General features: G+C 45.8%; 1 protein-coding gene across 3 annotated transcripts in view; it reads left to right on the plus strand.

Annotated features, from left to right (window-relative positions):
* PPP3CA (protein phosphatase 3 catalytic subunit alpha) overlaps positions 1–16,086 on the plus strand; it is a 393,218-nt gene that overhangs the window by 317,428 nt on the left and 59,704 nt on the right. For all 3 annotated transcript variants that reach the window (XM_029076559.2, XM_029076558.2, XM_029076560.1), the window contains exon 7: positions 15,299–15,376. In XM_029076559.2, coding sequence (XP_028932392.1) covers positions 15,299–15,376 — 78 coding nt within the window. The remainder of the gene's footprint in view (positions 1–15,298; positions 15,377–16,086) is intronic.

A 16,086-nucleotide genomic window follows, 5' to 3' on the forward strand; every position in this document is an offset into this window, starting at 1 on the left:
ATGTACAGTTACATGGGGCTCACACTCTTATCCCCATTTTACAGGTGAGGTAACTGAAGCACAGAGAAGTGAAGCGACTTGCCTGAGGTCACACAGCAGACATGTGCAGGAGCTGGAGTTAGAACCCAGGTCCCCTGACTCCCAGGCCCTTGCTCTTTCCACTAGATCCCCACCTACTCAAGGGGTTTTGGCGGTTGAGGAGGCAAAACAGAGTGAATGGGGATGGGAGGAAGAATCTAATCCAGGGCTGGGACTGTACGTAGTAGCGGATTGGGAGAGGCGAGGAGAAAGTTGGGATGGGGCAGTGGGAAAGGTGCCAGAGCTACGGGGAAAATTGTTAACTCGATGTGGTGGTTTCCTTCTATCCCCTGCCGGCAGGAGAACGTTCAGGAGTTTGGAGTGTTTAAGGGACCCTGTGGAGAGGAAACCCTAGATCTGAGAGACTAATTCTGCCACAGAAACTTGTAAAAGCATAACTCGCCCTTAGCTATTTTACCCATCTCCAGCTACCTTCGCAGCGTGAAAATAGCCAGGGCAGAAGGCGGAAACTGTCCATTAGCAGGGTTTTGCCTATTATGAAAAAGCGACATCCACGGTAGTTCTCGCGTAGTTCCCTCTAGGGCTGCGTTTCAAAGTCCTAGAGTCACGGGGATTCATTCATTCGTTCAATAGTATCTATTGAGCGCTTACTATGTGCAGAGCACTGTACTAAGTGCTCAGAATGGACAAATCGGCAGCAGATAGAGACAGTCCCTGCCCTTCGACGGGCTTACGGTCTAATCGGGGGAGATGGGCAGACGAGAACAATGGCAATAAATAGAGTCAAGGGGAAGAACATCTCATAAAAACAATGGCAACTAAATAGAATCAGGGTGATGTACATCTCATTAACCAAAATAAACAAAATAAATAGGGTGATAGAGAAATATACGGTCGAGCGGACGAGTACAGCGCCGAGGGGGTGGGACGGGAGAAGGAACCGGGGGAGAAGAGGGTTTAGCTGCGGAGAGGTGAAGGGAGGGTAGAGGGAGCAGAGGGAAAAAGGGGAGAGCTCAGTCTGGGAAGGCCTCTTGGAGGAGGTGAGCTTTAAGTAGGGATTTGAAGAGGGGAAGAGAATCAGTTTGGCGGAGGCGAGGGGGGAAGGGCGTTCCGGGACCGCGGGAGGACGCGGCCCGGGGGTCGACGGCGGGACGGGCGAGACCGGGGGACGGCGAGGAGGTGGGCGGCGGAGGAGCGGAGCGTGCGGGGTGGCCGGTGGAAAGAGAGAAGGGAGGAGAGGTGGGAAGGGGCGAGGTGACGGGGAGCCTCGAAGCCTATGTGACCGTGGAGACTTAAAAGTTGGTTTGAAGGGGGTGTCTGCAGGGACAGTGGGCTTCCTGCAAGGAGGGAGATGCACGTGGACTCCTTAATGGGGCTGTGCCCCTCATTCATTCATGGCCTCTGGCCAGAAGCGGGGAGCCTGGCCTCGGTGGAACGCAGTGCCCGCCGAGGCCTGGGTGGAAGGCAGTGGCTGCTGAGGCCCAGGTGGAACACGGTGTCTGCTCAGGCCTCCCAGGTGGAACACAGTGGCTCACGCGGCGTAGGCAGAGTTGAGTGGATGCTGAGGCCTAGGTTCATTCATTCAGTCGTATTTAATGAGCGCTTATTGTGTGGACTTTAATGGTTGCCGAGGCCTAGGTAATAATCATTAATATTTGTTAAGCGCTCACTATGTGCCAAGCGCTGTTCTGAGCCCTGGGGTTCATGCACGTGTATCAGATTGGACGCAGTCACTGTCCCACATGGGGCTCACAGTCTTAATCCCCGTTTGACATGAGGTATCTAAGGCCCAGAGAAGTGAAGTGACTTGCCCCGAGGTCACACCACGGACAAGTGGCGGAGCTGGGATTAGAACCCAGGTCCTTCTGGCTCCCGGTGCTCTATCCTGTAGGCTACACTGCTTCAGGGGCTGCCGAGGTCTAGGCGGAATGCAGTAGACGCTGAGGACGGAGAAGCGGCGTGGCTGAGTGGAAAGAGGCCGGGCTTGGGAGTCGGAGGTCATGGGTTCGAATGCCGGCTCCGCCATTTGTCAGCTGTGTGACTGTGGGCAAGTCACTTCGCTTCTCGGTGCCTCGGTTACCTCATCTGTAAAATGGGGATTAACTGTGAGCCTCACGTGGGACAACCCTGTATCTACCCTAGCGCTTAGAACAGGGCTCTGCGCATAGTAAGCGCTTAACAAATACCAACATTATTATTATTATTAGGTGGAACGCATTGGCTGCTGAGGAGAGGTGAAAGCTGTTGAGATGTAGGCGGAACGCAGTGACCCTGGCAGGTTCTGAGAAACAGAAAACCGTATTTGAAAAATGATGTTTGTCGTTGTCAGTGACAATGCAGGCAGAGGCATGGTGGTGCTGTTCTAAGTGTTTTGTTTCATGCCTTATCACTTCCTTCTCATAATGATGATTTAATATTTGATAAGTGCTTCCTATGTACCATGCGCTATACTAAGCATGGGGTAGATACAAGATAATCAGGTCAGACCCAGCCCAAGGAATTGGAAGAATGGGTATTTAATCCCCATCTTAGAGATGAGGAAACTGAGGCTAAGTCAAGTCATGTACCCAAGGTCACATAACAGGCAGGAGGTGGAGCTGGGAGTGGTCCCGTCCCATGTTCTTTCCAGTAAATATTATTTATAAGAAGGACTGTGTGGTAGGGAGAGGTTTATGGGGCGGTTTCCTTGCAGTTACCAGGAAATATCGAATTGCATTTCTAAGAGCCACAGAATCCGAGAGCTCAAGTTTTATGAACATTTAAGAAACGACCAAGCTCAATAACTTTGCCTTGAAAGAGTTTTTCATAACTTGGGAAAAGGGTTTCAGAGTCTATACATCTTAAAGCCAGCGAAAAAGCTGAAGCATTGAAAAACTGTACTTCTTGAATGGTCAATGAGGTCATTTTAAAGAAAGAGGGCTTAATACCCATATATCTTTTCATTAGTGCAGCCGCCCCCCCCAGGCTACACTCTAGGGAAATTAATTTTATTATTTCAGTCAAACCAGAAAAAGTCAATTATGCAGTGCTGGCCAGAAAGAGTAAGTAGTCTGATACCATATTAAAAAAAAAAACTCTTACTAAATACGATTATTTTGAAGCAAAGTAAAAACACATAATTAAAATCCACAAAAATGTGCAACTCGGAGGAACATTAAACTGTATGCTCAAAGATAAACTTTTGCAAGGTTGAACGTTTCTAAAGGTTATATTGTACTTTGCTAAGCAGTTAGTACAGTGCTGTGCACACAGTAAGCACACAGTAAGCACTCAAAAAACACCACTGATAATAAAGGGAAATAGAAATGCGTTGGGCACATTGTCTCCAAAAATACACATTGGGTGTTGGGAATAAAATACACTGTAAAAGCTCCTGAAACAAATAATTTAAAAGTTGAAATAGAGACATATTCAGGAATGAATATAGGTTTGAAAAGAACCTATTTTCCCTGAATAATATATAAAATGGGTAACAAATCAGGGCATATAGTTGCAGCTTCTTCTCAGTAAAAAATAAAGGTCATTCACAATTATCCAGAGTTTGTTATCCAGTTGAAAGTTTTTCCACACCCTGCTTCTTTGTTCTTCCTGCTTCTCATTTCTGTATCTTGCCACTACACTGTAAAAGGCAGGAAAAACAATCCAGTCTCTCTGGCTCCTTCTCACTGGTTTCAGAGGCCCAATATGATTTCTGGATTATCTGTGAATTTTTATTATCCGTGCTGACCCTCCTTCATTTAACATGGGATAAACACTAGCTGTATTACTAAGGAAGGAACAACAATATTCCTCAGTTGATTAATTGCTTATATTTCAGCAGTTTTAATCTAGTGTACAATCCATTAGATTGTAAACTCCTTGAAGGCAGGGAGCATATTCTCTCTTACACTCTCCCACCTTCAATACAGTGCTCTGCTTGCAATAGGCATTCAAAAATACTGTTGATTAATTGATTCCATTCCACTCTGAAAGAGTATTTTCATTCCTCCTTGGAAAAAAAGTGCTGAAAATGTAATATCTTAAAAATGTATTATGTTATTCCATTTTCATAGTTTGTATCCCCGTCAACCCAGTGACGTGTTATATACTTTGGACAAAAAATTAAGCTAAAGTCTTGATTTCTATCATCTTGCATCTATTCGACGTCGAAATGAACTTCAAAGTTAATATGAAAATTGAGTTAATCCCTTATTATGTTTAAAAGTACCTATTAACCTCGCTAGAGAAAATGGTAAACAGAATCAAGTTGAATTCTTAAATTTTTCTCCCTTTCATGGAATTTCATGAGTTTTCACCCAGTATACATATAAATTCATTTATACATATATTAATAATAATAATAATAATGTTGGTATTTGTTAAGCGCTTACTATGTGCAGAGCACTGTTCTAAGCGCTGGGGTAGACACAGGGGAATCAGGTTGTCCCACGTGGGGCTCACAGTCTTAATCCCCATTTTACAGATGAGGGAACTGAGGCACAGAGAAGTTAAGTGACTTGCCCACAGTCACACAGCTGACAAGTGGCGGAGCTGGGATTCGAACTCATGAGCCCTGACTCCAAAGCCCGTGCTCTTTCCACTGCGCCACGCTGCTTCTCTATTATATATACACATGTGATTTTGCACACAGTAAGCACTCAATGAATATGACTGATATTGTAGGCATCTCTATATATTTGTGTATATACATACATATGTGTATGTATATATAAACAGTAGAGTCTTTTATGATTAAACCATAACCTCCATATAAAGCTCACGAAATGAAAGCAGGATTTTGTTTCATTGGCCATTTATTTTTCCAAAAGATTCAATTTCAGTTAACATGAATTAAAAAATGCAGCATCCAAAACACGTTTTGAACCTTGGATATTATATTTAGAAGCCTCTCGAATTTCAGATCTAACCTTAGCGAGTCTGTTTTTAAGGTGTTCAATATACATAAGACTCTACTTACCAAGAAACAATTTTCTCCTCGAAGTGATTCAGGCTTCCAAGAATTCAGTATTGTTATTTTCAGGGTAAAAGAAAAGAGGATTCCAACCATCAAGCTCCTCAACAAGCTTTGCGAGAACACGGGGTTACTAGTTCCTGAAGGCATCAGATATCATTTTAAAAGTGTAAAAATTCTGTGGAGGATATTTTTGTCTCTTCTTAGCACAGCAGTTGAGAAAGTCCTCCCTTGTTAGAAAGGGAGATATATTCTTAATAACTGTGCCAAGCACTGTGCCAAGTAAGTCCTGGGACAGATATAAGATACAGTCCCTCTCCCACATGGGGCTCACAGTCTAAGGGGGAACAGGTATCGAATCTCCATTCTACAGTTGAGGGAACAAGCACAGAGATATGAAGTGACTTGCCTCGGGTCACACAGCGGCCAAATGGCAGAGCTGCGATTAGAACCCAGGTCTTCTGGCCTTAATCGCCAATGCCCTGGCTCACTCCAGTTGTCTGTCTCGGATGGCCCATCCTGGGCTTCGAGATCGGTGTTTGGCGCGGATGAAAGGGTTACGTCGGATGCCTTTGCCATTTCACCAAGCCAACAGCGGTCTTAGCATTCTTTAGCTCTTCGGCTCGTAGAACAGTGCTTGGCGCATAGTAAGCACTTAACAGAGACCGTCCTAATTATTATGATTACTGGAATAAGCCATTTTTGGTTGAATAGAAAGAGGCTTCCTGCATTTGACATCTAACTAAGAACAAGAATAATAGTAACAGGAGCAGCATTGGTGGTCGTAGAATTTTTCACCATTTTAGCACACTGAACGCTGGAAAGAAATTCACAGAAGGAACAGCATGGCCCAGCGGAAAGAACACAGGCCCGGGAGTTCGAGGTCCTGCGTTCTAAGCGCGCCTCGGCCACTTCCTGCCATGTGAGCTTGGGCGAGCCTCAACTTCTCTGTGCCCCAGTTTCCTCATTTGTAAAATGGGGGTCCAATGCCTGTTCTCCTTCCCTCTTAGATGTGAGCCCCTTGGACAGGGACTGTTTCTGACCTGTTTGTCTTGGATCTACCCCTGTGATTAGAACAGTGCTTGGCACATAGTAGGTGTGAACAAATACCAGCACGTGGTCTTGACCCTCAGGGGCTCACAGTCTAAAAATAGAGTGGGGAATGGTTTGGTGAGAGACACAAGAAGGAAGGATGAAATAACATAAATACCCAACAGTGTAAAAGGCAATGTTCAGAGTCCAGTAAATCCAGTAGTGAAGAGGAACCCTCAAGATGTAGCCAGAGCATCCCTGACACTGCCTGACACTTTCTCTGAGAGAGTCACAAGGGTAAGCACCGGGGAACTTGCAGTAGAAGTCAGAAACGTAGCCTTTGCCCTTGAGAAATTTACAGTCTGCTGGAGGAGATGATTGGTTTGATCAATCAGCTCTAGTCGCTGAGCACTCATTTTGTGCAGAGTATCGCTCTGAGTATTTGGGAGAGTATAATGCAGTTCCTCTCAGGGACGCACCTGGAGAGTTTCCAGTACTCTACCAGTCACGACTACAGGAGGGAGAGTCGAGCAGAGGCCCACCGATTCCATTCCTAGCTCGGTCAGTGGCTAGCGAGTGGCAGGCCACCTGCTTACAGTTAAAGCTCACCCATGTTGGGCAGCGGCGACATGGGAGAGAGTCGAGGGCGGAGACTCGTTTACTACTCAGAAGGAATCAGCGGTAAACCAATTCTGGATTTTTACCAAGAAAAAATACACCACCGGAACGATTGCAGATGAAAGTGGGGCGTTCTGGGAGTGATGTGTCGATGGCGTCGCTACAGGTCGGACACGACTCGGCTGCATAAGACGACGACAACAGTAATCGAGTTGGAAGACTCGATCCCTGCTCTCAGGGAGCTTACAGTCTGTCATGGGGGAGACAGAATGAAAGTAAAATTACAGGTAGGGGAAACAGCCGAGGATAAGGATGTCAATCAATCAATCAGTGGTTTTTATTGAGCGCTTACTGTGCGCAGAGCACTGTTATGTTACAACATAACGGAGTTGGTAGATACGCTCCCTAGGCGTGTATGTAAGCGCTGGGGGTGACTACGAAAGTGACAAGTATACAGGCAAGAATGAGTCGAGTAAGGGCATGGCCACGGATGATAAAACTAAAGGAAGACCCAACCCAAGTGTTTCAGCCGTTTGCTAAATATTTCAGAATTCAATACAAAATCTGTACAAGCCAGAATTTGGGGAGAAGAGGAGTTCCACACCCCGGCTTTAGTTAAGGCTGAAGATGTGTGTTGTGTGACTTCCAGAAATTACTGGGCTGAAAGTAAGTCAGTTTCTCTGAGAAACATGACATTTCAGTGAAAGCGGTCGAAGTTTTTAGAGAAGTTTTATTATTAAAAGTTCTCCCTGTTCGTGTCAGGGCTGAATATTGAATTTCCTTGTCTAATATTATATATCCAGAAAGCGAAGAGAGAAAAAACCTCTGAAATTGAAGTGACTGTATCTTAGCAACCAAAGGTGGTTAAATCTGTCCAATTCGGTGATGTCAATTGAGATGTGCTTTAATAACATAAGGTCAGACAAAGCAAAGAATGATATTTTTGCTTCTTTCTGAGATTTCATCACATCCCGTTAACCTTTGTTTAAAACCTATTGACGCTTGGAGCCATTTTGTTCAGATCTCCTCCTGCAGCCAAGAGGGAGCAATCAAAATAAGCCTATTATCTCATTAAAGCCCTGGAGCGAATTTCTTCAGAATTAGAGTATTCCGAGGGCATGTCTGCGGGCATCAGAAAAGACGGATCGGTTGGTCGCCGTGGGTCCGTACGAACACAGAGTCACGGACTTGGCTTGAAATTCCCAGCTCACTGCTCGCACTGGGAAACTCTGAGCTCATGGAGGGAAGTCAACTGATACAAGAGCTTTTTCACTGGTTCCCAACTCAACCCTCTCCTACTCCTGCCCCAGTGGATTTACGGGGCCTTTTCCCGTCACCGTACGGAAAGGGAACCGAGAGCCCGCCGCCTCCTGGGGAGGCCGACTCCAGCTCTCTTCCCGGAGGCGGGGTCGGTCGGGGTGGCCGTGAAGGCTCGCTGCTTGCCCAGACAGAGTGGGTGTGAGGGCCGACTCCCCGCCCACTGTGGAGAAGGGAGAGAGCGTTCTCAGTGACTAAGTGCTGGCCTCTGGCTCTTCTCCCCGCTCCCGCCAGGAAACGCCTACCTGTCGATGTGTGTTTGTCTGTTGAACAAAGATGAACCTTAGAAGTGTGCATCGTCGTTTTTTGTAAGCCTTTTTCTCCCTCAACTCCAGTCCCACACTCATTCCTCACTCCCTTCCTCTCTCCCCTCCCTTCCTCTGTCTCCTCGCCCCCATCCTCTCTCCCCACCCCCCAGCCTTCTCTCCAAAAACCCACCCCTCACATAACTCTGAATACTCTGAGTGCGCTTTGCGGTCGTAATGGCATCAGCAAAAACGTACAAATGCTGCTTCAGGCCTCTCACCCACAGTTGAGAGTATTTCTGAAGCTGCAAACCCTGGAAAATGATCTTAAGTGTTTGCTCTACTTGCGTGAGAACTTCTGTCAGAAATCTAGCAAATGATGAGTTATTAGTAGTTGTTATTATTTTTAGCGCCATAAAGAGATCTAAAAATGTGCCAGGGAATCGAGTCTGTTACTGAGGAGAGTATTTTCTAGAAGCGCACACACCGTGGTATGTTAGAGACAGAAGAGAACAAAAGGGGCTCATTATTGCGGAAATGTTTTGCAGAACAGGTGAGTTTTCAAGAGCCTTTAAAAGCAGGAAAGGACGTTGCCTGGGGTAAATTGACAAGCAAGGTTGTTTTGGGCTGAAACGGGCCACGGTGTGTAGGAAAGGTAAAGCTGTTGGCGTTTACGTAGTCACCTTCTTATTCCAAGCACCTTATCAACTCCGACTCCAAAGAGTGTGAATTTTAGAAGTATGCCTCATAACCCCACCATATTTAAAGGGAAACTGAGGCTGTCTTTTCCTAATCCCTCTTGTGAGCTCCTAGAACGCAGGGATCCCGTCTACTTACTGCACTGTGCTCTCCCAAGTGCTTACTATATTGCTGTGCACACAGTAAGCACAGAAGCACAGAAATACTATTGAGTGATTGATACGGTCTTCATGAGGCTATCCTCAGACCTTGTATTTCCTTCCTCGTCCCCCCTCATTTCCTCCCCGTTTGCCTAGACTGCTGCCATATTTCCACTTTTTCTCCTCTCCCCTTCCGCTGTAACCCCAAGCTTTATTCTTCCATTAGTTATGGCCCGAGCAGTCTGTCTCATTGCCTCTCACTTTTCTGTGTTTCCAATTATCACAAATCATCTTCCTGTTTTTGGCCTGGAACCACACGAGTGATCTTGTTCAGCCTTTTCCCCGGGCCCCTCCCTGCTCTTCACCACAAATTAAAACAACTTGTCCTCCCTTTCAAGACCTTCTGTCCCTTCTTATGTTGTTTCTCTTCTTTCCTCCTACTCTCCATCTTTCCTTCCTCCCACTGGAGGCCCTGCGATGTACCGGCCTCCATTTTCCCCTCTCCCACTGCTGGTAACTTGATTCCGTGTATGCTGCGCTCTTGCGCCTTTCCCAGTCTTGGGTGCCAATAACTCTTTCGTTTTTATTTCCTCCTCTGGGATGAAATCCGAAACAGGAAGTAAATATGGAAAATTTAAATATGGATTTGTACAGATTGCCCTCTCGCCAGCCAAATTCTTAGAAACTCCTCGGTTTTTTTTTCTCCGCTACAGTATTTCATCCTCCTCGTTTTGATTGGTAGCTCGTCGAGCGAAACACTGGGCTTTTCTGTTTTGCGTGATGCCAGCCACAAAACCGATCCTTGATGCTGTTTGAAGCAGCGTGGCACAGCGGATAGAGTACGGGCCTGGGAGTCAGAAAGTCATGGGTTCTAATCCCGGCCCTGCCCCTTGTCTGCTGTGTGACCTTGGGCAAATCACTTGAATTCTCTGTACCATTCGTAAAATAGAGATTGAGACTGTGAGCCCCATGTCGAGACAGGGACTGGGTCCAACCCAATTTGCTTGCATCCACCTCAGCGCTTACTAAAGTGCCTGGCGCATAGTAAGTGCTTAACAAATATCACAACTAATAACAATTTCAATTATTGTTAAAGAATTTTAAAGTAAAAAGAAAAAGATCCTGAAATTCTTCTCCTCTAGCCACAGCACCTTTCTGAATTTTGTTTTAATTTTATGTATTTGTCTTTATGTTGTGTTTCATTGTTTCATTAATCCTGATGTATCTGTAAGCTCCAGACTGTGAGCTCACTGTGGGCAGGAAGCACATCTTCCAACTTTGTTATATTGAACACTCCACAGCGCTCAGTACAATCCTCTGCACACAATCAGTGTTCAGTAAATTTAATCGATTGATTTATTCATCTGCTGCAGTCCCTTCTTCCCACTCTTAAATTGTGATCCTCCCCCCCCCCCCCCCACACACACACACACACTGCCATGGGTTAGGGACTCTATGTGATTCACACCTGTGTAATTTTTAAAGCTACTTGTGAATCGCTGACCGTGTCTTAAGCACTGTTCTGAGAGATTCAAGCGTCATCAAGTCGGATGCAGTCCTTATCCCACATAGAGCTCACGGTCTACATCGGAGGGAGGAGGATTTGATCCCCACTTTACAGATGAAGTGATCGAGACATAGAGAAGTTAACTGACTTGCCCATAGTCACACAACAGACAAGGAGGCGGAGCCGGGATTAGAACCTAGATCCTCTTACTCTCACGCCCTCGCTCTTTCCACTAGGCCACGCTGCTTCTCTGTATATTTGCTCTCAGCACTTGGTAGAGTACTCTGCACACAGTAAAGTCTTAATTAATGCTGTCACTACTGTTAATATTTTTACTACTAGCAGGATGCTATACAAAGGTTTACCTATCTGCCCAGGGCCCTCTGCACAAAGCAGCTTAATTTCTCCGATATCCAACTTGGTCCGAGTATGTTTTGGGCTCGTTTGCTAATAATGATAATAATACAGTGCTGGGCACTGTACTAATTGCTAATCACTAACATAATCAGGTAGGGCACAGTCCCCATCCCACCTAAGGCTCACAGTCTTAATCCCCATTTTGCAGATCAGGTAGCTTTAGCTCAGAGAAGTGAAGGTGAGTTGCCCAAAGTCACACAGCAGACAAGGGACAGAGCCAGGATTTAGAACTCGGGTCTTACTAACCCCCTAGGCATCTGCACAAAGAGGCCTCATTTTCCCAGATCCTACACTCAATCCATCTGTGGCCTAACGGCTGAGAAATGTATGGTATTTAAGTGCTTACTGTGCGCCAAGCACCGTTCTAAGCATTGGGGTAGACACAAGTTATTCAGGTTGGACGCAGTCCCTGTCCCACATGGGGCTCACGCTCTCAATCCCCATTTTACAGAAGGGGGAACTGAGGCCCGGAGAGGTGAAGTGACTTGCCCATGGTCACCAGGACCCATGACTCCCAGGCCTGTGCTCTATCCCCTAAGCCCCGCTCCTCTATCCACAGCAGGCTATAGCTCCACTGTTCTTTGTTATCAAGAAAATGAAACTAGGGAGCAAAGAATCTTGGTTTCAGAACAATTCAGTACATTATCTCCAGATTGTCCTTAGTATCTTTGCAACCGCGGGGACCTCCTGCCATTAACATCTCTGTTCATTCTTAAAAGCTAAACCTAGAAATTCCGCTTATGACATCTGGTCGCTTTGGTAATCGGGCTGTCTCCTATGCCTCTGACGGGCTCTGGATCTGTGTGAAAACTGGAAACTTTGCTGTTTGCGGCTTTAGGGTGTTTGGCAGAAGATGTTTAAAGAGGAGGGTAATGACTTAATTATATAACTCGTGCATGAAAATAAGCCGTAGCCTACAAGCCCAGAATCTGAAAGAAATGCCCCATAGGAGAATCTGGCAGGGAGCCTAGGAGAAATTTAACGCGTTTCGCTCCTCCACCCTCTTCCTTCTTGTTCGGCTTCAGAGGAAATATTACTGTTACCCTCCTGCTATGTGGTAGGTCTTCAAACCAGGGATGGATCGACTGATTGGATTCCTTATCCTAGGGCAAGCTAGAAAATGCTTCGATAATGATCCCGCCTCAACGCTCTTCCTGAGGACAAGAGGCTTTCGCTGACATAATCTCCTCTTTCCTCTTCTCTGGCTCCCTTCTGCATCGCCCCGACTTGATCCCTTTATTCATCTACCTCCTCCCCGACCCGGCCCCACAGCACTTATGTACATATCTGCCATTTATTTAGTTATATTAATGTCTGTCTCCCCCTCTAGACTGTAAGCTCGTCGTGAGCAGGGACCCTGTCTACTGTTATATTGTACTCTCCCAAGCCCTTAGTACAGCGGTCTGCACACAGTAAGCGTCGATAAATATGATTGAATGAATGAATGACAAGTGATAGAAATAAGAAGAAGATGCCAGAAGCGATAAACAAAAAACGTGATTTCCTTCCTCACCTGTTGGTATTTTTTCCTTTGCCTCCCGCTGTAGTTTAGACGACAGGCCCTTCAGATGGTATGTAGTCATCAATCGGTAGTATTTATTGAGCTCCTTGCTCTGTGCAGAGCACTGTACCAAGCACTTGGGTAAGTACTATAGAGTTAGTAGACATGATTACTATATGACTTCCAGCCCCAGAGGACTCAATGTCCACATCTGTAATTTATTTCTATGAATGTCTGTCTCCCCCTCTAGACCGTAAGCTTGTTGTAGTTAGCGAATGTGTCTGCTTGTTGTTATATCGTACTCTCCCAAGCGCTTAGTACAGTGCTCTGCACACAGTAGGTGCTCAGTAAATACAACTGAATCAGTGATGGTCCCTGCCCTCGAAGAGCTTCCAGTTTAGCAGGGGAGACCGTCCTAAAAAAAATTACCGGAAGAGGGAAGCAGTAGAGTTTAAAGATAGGTACATACGTCGTACAGGGCAGAGGTCGGGGAAATGAGTATCCAAGTATGCGAGGGCTGAAGAAGCAGTATTTATTCATTCATTCAGTTGTATTTATTGAGCACTTACTCTGTGCAGAGCACTGTACTAAGCACTTGGTGGAGTACACTATAACATATTCCCTGCCCACAAGGAGTTCACAGTCTAGAGCGGGAGGCAGACAGTAATAGAAATAAATAAATGACAAATATGTACCTAAGTGCTGCGGGGCTGGGAGGGGGGAAGAATTAAGGGAGCAAGTCAGGAGGACGCAGAAGGGAGTGGGAGAAATGTGGGAAAGCAGGATGGGGAGATGAGAGATTTATCAGTGATTTCTCACAGGCCCCACTAGCGATTTCTAGTTCATAACGCTCAGGTCCGGAGGAATAAATCATTGCGGTAGGTTCTATTAAAAATCCTCTCCCGGCAGGCAACACTTCTTTGTGGAAGAAACGTGTCACTTGTGAGCTAATTTTTGTGAGAAGATTGAGAGGCCCGGAAGCCATATCAAGAATGGCAGGTGCTGCCCGGGCTAGGAAATGTATCTGCAGGGCAGAAGGGGGTCAGTCTGGGATCCCGGAGTGGAAGAGTTGGTCGGTCGTGCTCTGCCCTGCCTTATCAGCCACATTCACCCTAATGATAATAGTAATAATAGTGACCTTTGTTAAGCAATTGTTATAGTCCTCTAGACCGTAGCTCAATGCGGTCAGGGAACGAAAGTTTCCAACAACTCTGTATTGTACTCTCTCCCAAGCACTTAGTGAGTGGAGCTCTTTCTGTGTGTAGTAAGAGTTCAAAAATTCCCCTGACTGATTTATCATTTGCGGCTGAGCTCTGTTCTGATTGCGGAGGAAGATGGAAGATAATCAGATCGGACACAGACTCCGCCCCACGGGGACTCCTGATCTAAGGTGATACGCTCTCACCTCCAGGAGGGTCATCTTGGACATTGAAAGAATTTTAAGAACATATGTTTGGGTGGTTGAACTTGGGGCAGGAATATGTTGAGGTGAGCTATTTTAAAGTTCATATATGTACCCTGCAACTGTTTCCGTTAAAGTCTGCAGTCAAACAGTCGGTGATATTTATGGCACGCTTTACACTGTGAAGATCACTCTATTAAGCACTTGGGAGAGAACAAGAGTTTTAGGCATGATCCCTGCCCTAAAGGAGATGACAGTGTGGTCGGGGAGAAAGGCACTAAAATAATTACAGATCACGGAAGCTTGTTGTGCGCAGGGAACGTATCTACCAGCTCTGAACTCTCCCAAGTGCTTAGGACAGTGCTCCGCATGCAGTAAGTGCTCAGTAAATACCACTGATTGATTGATGGGCGAAGCAAACCAGAATTAAGACAGGTACATAAGTGCTGAGTGGGTGGGTGAGTAATTGCTTAAGGTGGATAGCCCCAAGCGCATATATAGGTGATGCAGCAGGGTGAGAATATAGGGTGGGGAGATGAGAGATTGATCCTGTGGGAACTTCCTGGAAGAGACGAGAAGTATTCTGTAAATCGAGAAGGGAGAAAACAGGAAGGGCTTTCTAAGTTTAAACGAATCATTTGACAATGATGGATTGGGTTCTCACCTGCCACTTCTAATGTAGGTGGATACAGTTGGTTCCTAGCGCACTGTAGTTGTGGATTTTAGATTTAACGGCATTTTCTTTTGGCCAGAGAAATGGAAGGAGTCAACCTAGGGAAAAGCACCTGGGTCATATTGAAAAGTACAGAAGTTACGTAACCCGATTTGAAAACCGAAAGGCTAGTCGTCAAGCCTGTTGTACTTCTACAGTCTTGTGTGACGATAGGCTGAAATCCAGCAGTGGCGTCTACTGAACGCTTACTCTGGGCAGAACACTGTACTAAGTGCTTGGCAGAGTACAATACATTAGCAATGACAGACATGACCCCTGCCCTCAAGAAGCTTTCAAATGTAGTGGTAAGTTCATTTTCTCCCCTTCAGAACCTTGTTTGATTACCTCAAGAAACCACTGCAGCGTGGAATAAAGAATTATTGGCCCTCCCCCTAATATTGCACTCCCTGGAACACTTTTGTTCCAAAGGAAGCTGATAGAAATGATTTTCTCCGAGAGTCGGCCTGGGTGTTGAGTTATTATATAACGACTCATCGCTTTCCAAGTGTTTTCCACTTTCTGATTATGTAAAAAGATCAGCTCGGGATGCTTTCCTCGCTGAGGGGCAGACCTGTCCTCTGAGTTAAGAGCTGTGTTTCATGAATGATGTATGTTTTATCATGCTTGATCAAATCAGATACTTCAGAATGTCAGAGATAAATGTGCTACTTTTGATAATTTCATAACAGGGCTCTTCTCTTCTTTTCATCTCTGACAGCTACCCTGCTGTATGCGAATTCTTACAGCACAATAACCTGTTATCTATACTCCGAGCCCATGAAGCCCAAGATGCAGGGTAAGACTTTTTCTCCGTTCCGCTTCGTGTTTTTTTCAACTTGCATTGCCCCTCGGCGTAAGAAAATGAACTGGGTTGCAGAGGTACCTTTGGCGTGTGGTGTAGAGCAGATTCCTGAATTGAGGCACAACAGGGAAGAAAATACCTGTCCTTTGGGCAGCCGAGGTGCTGGGAATTCTGGGAAACAGGAAAGGTGATCCTCAGGTGGGTGAAAAAGAGTCCGCTAGTATATCGGGGTTAAATAATGACCTATGTCGACATTGTTGTTGGCCCATCATTCCAGCTAGAAGTGAAGCCCGTCATTGGGCAGGGATTGTCTCTATCTGTTGCCGAATTGTACATTCCAAGTGCATAGTCCAGTGCTCTGCACATAGTAAGCGCTCAGTAAATACAACTGAATGAATGACAAGATTAGTCCAGAAAAATTTTGAATATTATCTTGAATTTAGTTCTGTTGAAAACCCTATCCTTTAAGGACTGATTCTGTAGCCACCATTTTAGGATCAACCACTCTGCATTGAAAGTTACCTGGGGCATCCCAGATTTGATATCACATCATTTCTCTGCAAGAAGCAACTTGGCATGGAGAGAGCACAGGCCTGGGAGACAGAGAACCTGAGTTCTAAGCCTTGCTCAGCTACTTGTCTTCTGTGTGACCTTAATGTGTCTAGGCCTCTGTTACCTCATCTGTAAGATGGGGATTAAGATTG

The sequence above is a fragment of the Ornithorhynchus anatinus genome, chromosome 12 (assembly GCF_004115215.2).
Source record: "Ornithorhynchus anatinus isolate Pmale09 chromosome 12, mOrnAna1.pri.v4, whole genome shotgun sequence".
Taxonomy (NCBI): domain Eukaryota; kingdom Metazoa; phylum Chordata; class Mammalia; order Monotremata; family Ornithorhynchidae; genus Ornithorhynchus; species Ornithorhynchus anatinus.